General features: G+C 55.7%; 1 protein-coding gene across 1 annotated transcript; it reads left to right on the top strand.

The window, feature by feature from the left end:
- The first annotated feature begins 2005 nt into the window (after nucleotides 1–2005).
- On the top strand, nucleotides 2006–7001 carry NKX6-1 (NK6 homeobox 1). Its single transcript, XM_068975625.1, has 3 exons — nucleotides 2006–2669; nucleotides 4414–4586; nucleotides 6732–7001. The coding sequence occupies exons 1-3, from the start codon at nucleotides 2006–2008 to the stop codon at nucleotides 6999–7001; spliced, it is 1107 nt and encodes a 368-aa protein (XP_068831726.1).
- The last annotated feature ends 269 nt before the right edge of the window (nucleotides 7002–7270 follow it).

Below are 7270 nucleotides of genomic sequence, written 5' to 3'. Positions count from 1 at the left end.
CCCAATAAGAGGATTCCGTTCCCTGAGAATGGAGTAAACCTATAAATGATAACATCTTGTGTGTGTGGAGGTGGGGGGAGACACAGGAATAAAAAGAAAAGTGAAAGAGAATAAACAGAGAAGGAAAGCGAGGAGGTGGCAAAGATTTCGGAATAGGGCGATCCTTCGGCCTACAAGGGGATTAAGGACATCTCCAAGGCTTAAGGAGCAACAAATTAATTTACACAATCCTGGGAGAGCCCAGATGGCCTTTAATTAATCCCTTCAAAAGAAGGAGCTAGGCCAGGGCTGCGCCGGCTGCCTGCTCCATTAGCTCCATTTTACAAGAGACCAGACTCTGTTCGAGGTGAGGCGTCGTGAGCTCGTGGGGGAAGGGGGGGCTAGGGTGACGAGAGCAGGCGAGGGGGAGGCGAGGGAAGAATATGAACTGCTCTTCCATAAAAGGGCTGGGTTTTCATTATTCTTCTCTTTAAAAAGTAATACCCTCTTCGTCTCTGCTCCCCCCCCCTCCCCTTTCCCATTTTATTTAACACAATTAATTGAGGCGTCCACTGGCCCAGCGGCCGAACCGCACCACTCGCCAGGCCCCGCCCCTGGCCCCGCCCACCGGCGGGATAGAAGTGGGAGGGGGCGGGAACCAGGCGGGCGCGGTCTTACGGCTCGCCCCCTTCAGCCAATCGGAAGGCCTGGCGCTTTCGAGTGGGCGTGACCCGGAGGCGACGCGAGGCCCCAGGCAGAGCGCTATTGGAGACGGTGGTTACGCCCCCGGCTTGCACCCCACCCTCCCCGCTCCTCGGGCCCGCCCTTCCCGGCTGCCTCGGAGTGACGTCCTTCAAAGTTCTCATTTTGGACCCCTCATCTCCCCCTCCCTCTCGTCCCCCAGCTAAAGAGGGGTAGGGAGTGGTGCAAATGTTTTATTACCTTTGAGAGCTTCATCTGAACTGTCAGGCCCGGCGGGAGCAAGGAGAGGAGAGAGAGGTAGTGGAACAGCCTCGGAGAGGGGGTCAGCTTGGCCGGAGGACAGGACTTAGAAAAACGAACCCTGTGGAGTCGCTAAGAAAATGCGAGACAGAAGAGGCAAAGGCGGAGAGTGAGGAAGAGAGGGCTCTGGGGGCGGGGTGGGGCTGGGGTCGCCAGGCCCTTTTGCAGAAGTGGACAGACGAGTGGAGCCATAACTGAAGGCGTCAGACTTTTCACTTAGTCTTTGATTTTCTGTGTGTTTCCTCCCCACTTTTTCTTTTTCTTTTCAATACTGCAACTCTAGTACCCCGTGGCGTACAGGGAAAGACGGGTCGGCGCGCCGAGTCTGGGAGCCGCGGAGATCGGTGGCACTGCCCTTTCTGGCGCCGAAGCCCCGGGCAGAGCAGGCGGAGGAAACCCGCCCAGAGGCCAACCCTCCTGTGGGTTGGATGCGCTCTCTCCCTGCGCCGCGCGCCGAGTGCGAATCAACCTCGTGGCCGTAAGAGCAGGGCATCCAAGTAAGACTGGAGCTCGTCGAGCGGAACCCGGCATCCTTTGAACCTCCCCGAAGAAAGCGAGCCGGCCCCCCACCCCCAACTCTCCCCGCATCAAAGATTCGGTGATTCTTAACTTTGTTACGAGCTCTCTGGGGCCGGACGGGGGTTTGGTTTTGCTTATTTCCAAGAAGGAGAAGATGAGAGGTTGCGCTCTTTGAGCGGCGAGGAAAAAGTGAGGAAGAAACGAGGAGCCCGAGATTGAATCCAGGACTCTAGCAGGGAAAGGACAGCCCAAACCACCCGGACGCTGCTCGCTGGTCTCGGCCAGCCACCGCCTCTCCACTGGTGTGTTTGGACATTTCTGCTGCGCAGTTCCGAGAGCAATTCTCGGCGGCGGCATTCCTGGCCCCGTTGGCACGTCGCCCCCGGGTGCGCCGCCGAGCGCCTCCTTGCTCGCGCCCGCGGCGCTTCTCGCTCTCCGGAGCCCCGCCAAGGGGCAGGGGCCGGCGCCCTAGCTGCGTGGCCGCAGGCTCCGGCCTGGTCGTGGGATGTTAGCGGTGGGGGCGATGGAGGGCCCCCGGCAGAGCGCGTTCCTGCTCAGCAGCCCGCCCCTGGCCGCCCTGCACAGCATGGCAGAAATGAAGACCCCACTGTACCCCGCCGCCTACCCCCCGCTGCCCGCCGGCCCCCCCTCCTCCTCGTCCTCCTCGTCCTCCTCGTCGTCGCCCTCCCCGCCTTTGGGCGCCCACAACCCGGGCAGCCTGAAGCCCCCGGCCGCGGGGGGGCTCTCGGCCCTGGGCAGTCCCCCGCAGCAGCTCTCGGCCGCCACCCCGCACGGTATCAACGACATCCTGAGCCGGCCCTCCATGCCGGTGGCCTCAGGGGCCGCCCTGCCCTCCGCCTCGCCCTCCGGGTCCTCTTCATCCTCCTCTTCCTCGTCCACCTCCGCTTCGGCTGCTGCGGCCGCAGCCGCAGCGGCGGCGGCCGCCGCCTCGTCGCCCGCGGGGCTCCTGGCCGGCCTGCCCCGTTTCAGCAGCCTGAGCCCGCCGCCGCCGCCGCCCGGGCTCTACTTCAGCCCCAGCGCCGCGGCGGTGGCCGCCGTGGGTCGGTACCCGAAGCCGCTCGCCGAGCTGCCCGGACGGACGCCTATCTTCTGGCCGGGAGTGATGCAGAGCCCACCCTGGAGGGACGCCCGCCTGGCCTGCACCCCTCGTGAGTACAGTCGCCTGCTGCGCCCACTTGTGCTGGTTCTGCCGGCTCTCAGGTCACGGCCTCTGGTGTGCAAGCGGCCGGGTCCACCCTCTTGCCGGCCGAGCAGTTTGGCAGCGCCAGAATCACACGATTTAGGATGGGCCAGGGCGTTCGGGGAGGGATTCTCGCTTTCCTGAGCTCCATGGTGTGTCCAGGCGGCCCCTCTTCCCAAGTCCCGGGCACGCGGAGCAGAGCGCGTGTGCATGCGTCTCCGTGAAACACACCGAGGTGTGCGGGACGTGTGTCTCACGCGAGGCCCCGGCTGCTCCCGGAACAACCCGGCCCAGAACGGTAGGCCCTCCTGGGTTAAAGAGGTGCTGAGGGCAAGAGGGGCTACTGCGTCCCCGCCCGCACTCCAGCTTTCCCGTGTCCCAGGCCAAAATCCCATTCGATCTTCGCAGCCTCACTGGCCTCCTGGTGGGGGAACGGCATCGACGAGCCCTTCACCTCCCTGAGCCGAACGCCTGTGTTTGCATGTGCGACTTGGTCCAGGGTGTCCCCACTTCACCTGGTCGTCTTCACCGCCCCTCCTTCCTCCTGCGAGTGCACGCAGCCCAGGGAGCCCACTGAAGACAGGTCCGAGGTCGGTGCACGAAGGCGAGCGCCACTTCGGGCCGCTCCTCACCGCTGGGCCCTAGTTTTTTCCACCTGCCTCGGCCCCAAGGGCCGGGACATCTTGGGCCTGGACATATTGAGGGGCGTCGTGGCTCTCAACATCCTAATAGGAGAAAGAACCGGAGGATGAACCAGGCGGCGGGACAAGGATTGGGGGTTGGGGGGGGAGGCAACATCCCTCAAAGATCTTGCTGGAAACCAACTGAGTTAGCCCAGGATCACTCTAATCTTCTAGGTAGTTGGCCAGCTTGCTGACGCAGCTCCCATCCTCCCGGGTGGCATTGAGAGCCCAGTGCCCGGTCCTTTTCTCGCTCAGTTCTTTGCTTTTGACCGAGTCCCCGAAGTTTTTCACGTCTCCGGATCTCACTTCTCAGCTCTGTGGCTGAGCGGCAGTAACTGAGGGAAGTTGGGGGAGCCAAGTGGAGGCTCTCTTGGGGAGCCTCGGGACTGGGGTGGCTGGCAGGGGCGGGGGCGGGTGAGGGTGTCGGGGAGATGCTTTTGTATGTGTTCGGACGGCCACATAGGGACCTCCAACAAAGGCGACGCCCCCTCCCGCTCGGCCGCAGCGGCGTTAGGGTTGGGGGACGACTTAGCTCTCTTGTGTTTCTAAAACAAGGCGCCCTTTGTGGCGCGGGCACAGGTTAGAAAAGCGTTCGAGGAACAAAATTAGTCGTCCCCACGCAAAGGCCCAGAGACCAAGCGCCTCCAACTAGACTAGGCGGGCGAGGAAGGGGACTTGCCCACCAGCCCCCGGCCCCGCACTCCGTTTCCAGGGCCCTAGCGATTCAGCCTCGGCAAACTTGAGCGATGAGCTCTCAGTTGGACGTCGTTGTTGGGCCAAAGGTTATTTAATGCAGTTCCAAACACACCCGCTTAAAAGACAAAAAACAACAAGAAACAGGTGGGTGTAAAAAAAGCCAAGGGGGGAAGAGCCATGGGGCCGTAAGTGCCCCCAGCATTTCTCAGTGCTGCAGAGGAGCACGCTCTCGGTTGCCACCGCAACGTGGTTTCTGGAGTCCGTTTCTTCTCAGTGGAGCCGCGCATAACTGACTGCTTCTTCCCTTCCCTTTTAAAAAATCCGTTCTCCTAGATCAAGGATCCATCTTGTTGGACAAAGACGGGAAGAGGAAACACACGAGACCCACGTTCTCGGGCCAGCAGATCTTTGCCCTGGAGAAGACTTTCGAACAAACGAAATACTTGGCGGGGCCCGAGAGGGCTCGCTTGGCCTATTCTTTGGGGATGACAGAGAGTCAGGTCAAGGTGAGTGGACCTTGCAAACCTCGAGGAATAGCGCCCCTGTGTACGCCATGCATGTGTACCTACACACACACACACACACCAAACTAACAAATAGCCACCCACCCAGGGGTGCGTGTCTGCGGAGCCTTGGGAGAGCTGAGATCAGCGAAAAAGGTTGGTGGGTGGGGGGAGTAAGTTACAAAGGCTCTGGGTCTCACAGGCGGGCAAACTGCTGATGAACAAAAGGAATCAAGCCCCCGCCTTTGAAATTAGGTTAATCTAGATAGCAGCATGTGCTGGGGGAACTCTCCATTATTAGAGAATAAAAGCATTACTGAAATATCAGCCCTGAGAATAGATGAGGCCAGTTAGATAGCTTCTATTTGTTCTATTTGTAAGCATATTAAAGCTTTTGCTTGTCAATTCAGGCTCCACTAGTTAACAGAATTTCCTAATGTAGATAAGCATTATAGTGCTACTGTATTAACTTACAGGTTAACAAAAACCAATAAATCCACAAGATTTGACCCCTTAACGTGGATGCACCTGCTTTTAACTGAGTCTGAAGGCAGTCACTTTGGAGTAGTAATTTTCCAAGTGAATTAACAAGATTATGGCTGTATCATGAAACAGAAGTTTATCAATAGATGTAAGGTTTTACTGTTTATGACAATTTATAATTAAAATGTCACTTAGCTTATAATTGAGTTGTACAGTATATTTCCAGGAAATCAAATTGCAGAGCTCTTTCCCTGAAAAATAAAGGGATGGAAACAGCTGTGTACCGTAAATCTAGTGGTTTCCTATATTTCCAGTAGTCCCTTTTGTTCTTCACTTTGCTATATCGTGCTCTCTATGTATATATATATATATTGATATCTATATTAGTGCATTTCAGGAGTGATTTTGTATGTGACCATTAGAGTACCATCACTGTTAAGATTATTTTTTGCAGTGGTTGGTACAAAGTTTACCACAGTAGTCTGGAGGTCTTCATTTGTCACCATAAATATGTCTACGTGGCTAGAAGTGAATTATTATAGCTGCATAAAGAAACTAAAAATCACTTTCTTAACAATTCTGATTCTCTAGATAAATACATAACAGATGAGAAAATGGATGAGAAACATAAAGAGAGGATGCTTCAATATGTTTGGGAAATTGGTTACTTATGGCTGGTGCTTTAGGTTTAAAATATGTGTATCAAACACAATGTCAAAAATCATGAATAGGGTTAAAATAGTTGTATAAAAATGAATGTCTTAGGAAGGATCAATATTAAAATAATATTTGAAAGACCAGGCATGCTAATAGTGGGAAATAATGTAATTGGCAAAATTTCACTTTAAAAAAATAACTCATGAAGATTCTTGTCTTGGTCTTTGGTTTTATGAAAAACATTAAACCAGAGAGACAGAGACACACAAACTACTATGATGATTTCAACTAAGCTATCAAATATTTTCATGCATTTATGTTCGTTATTATCATTGACTTGAGGTTTGTGTTTTATCAATTTTTTTATTTGACATTACATCATACAAGTATACGTGGGTAGGGGAGTGTTTACCCACCATTTCTGTGTGTCTTCAGACGGGAAATAAGTGAAACAAACAAATATCCAAAAGTGAAAAAAACAGAGGTTATTAGAGTAAATGCTGTGTCTTTCCCCACAAATCTCACTAAAAAGCAAGTACGCTTCAGATTGTTTGAAATACCTGAATCTGAGAAAGTAAAAAAACGAATAGAATTGCAATCATTAGGAGGCAGTTTTACAGAGGGGAAAAGTTTTCTACTTCCAACTAGAAAGTAGGCAAGCGAAGTCTTTTAGGGAAACTCAGTTTAAGTTTCCAAGGTTTTTTTTTTTTTTTCCTCTTCTGAGAAATCGCTCAGTGACAACCTCAATACTCTTGTGTTGCTATCACTATGGCAACGGCAGGCAGTTTGTTGGTGCCGGATCCGCGGACGAGACCTGGGCGACGGAGACCGACTTTGACGGCCCGGACGCGGGAGGGCCGCGGGGGAGCGAGCCTCGTCGTTGGGGGGAGGGGAGGCGGCCCGCAGGAGCAGGGGGCCACGGCCTGGCTCCTCTGCCGCGCGGAAATTCCTTCCACCACCCCGCCTCCCCTCGAATCTCCCCTCTTCTCCGCTTTCTCGGTCTCCCAGGTCTGGTTCCAGAACCGCCGGACCAAGTGGAGGAAGAAGCACGCAGCCGAGATGGCCACGGCCAAGAAGAAGCAGGACTCGGAGACCGAGCGGCTGAAAGGGGCCTCGGAGAACGAGGAGGAGGACGACGACTACAACAAGCCCCTGGACCCCAACTCGGACGACGAGAAAATCACGCAGCTGCTGAAGAAGCACAAGCCGACCGGCAGTGGCGGCGGCGGCGGCGGCGGGCTCCTGCTGCACGCGTCCGAGGCCGAGGGCTCGTCCTGAGCGCCCGCCGCCCGCGCGCCCACCGGCCTCGCGTCTCCCGCCCGCCGGGGCCCCGCGCTCTTTTCTAAGATGTACATATCTATTTTTGTAACTTACGAGTGGAGCAGGGACAGGGGACAGAGACTTCGGAGGATGACGAGACGTGGCAGACAAGACCACGAATTGCACCGAACTGATGCTGCAGCGGGGCCACCCTCCGGCCCCCGCCTGGTGTCCCAGCCGCGTCTCCCTCTCTGTGTTCCCCCCTCCCCCTCCTCACGCCACCGCCG

Source organism: Capricornis sumatraensis, chromosome 7 (genome assembly GCF_032405125.1).
Source record: "Capricornis sumatraensis isolate serow.1 chromosome 7, serow.2, whole genome shotgun sequence".
Taxonomy (NCBI): Eukaryota; Metazoa; Chordata; class Mammalia; order Artiodactyla; family Bovidae; genus Capricornis; species Capricornis sumatraensis.
Note: the sequence above shows the minus strand (reverse complement) of the source record. Positions and strands in the feature narration are given on the sequence as shown.

Coding starts and splice junctions, on each gene's coding strand:
- NKX6-1 (XM_068975625.1), top strand. CDS start 2,006: ATGTTAGCGGTGGGGGCGATGGAGGGCCCCCGGCAGAGCGCGTTCCTG. Junction 2,670..4,413: donor CCGCCTGGCCTGCACCCCTC/GTGAGTACAGTC, acceptor CCGTTCTCCTAG/ATCAAGGATCCATCTTGTTG. Junction 4,587..6,731: donor TGACAGAGAGTCAGGTCAAG/GTGAGTGGACCT, acceptor TCGGTCTCCCAG/GTCTGGTTCCAGAACCGCCG.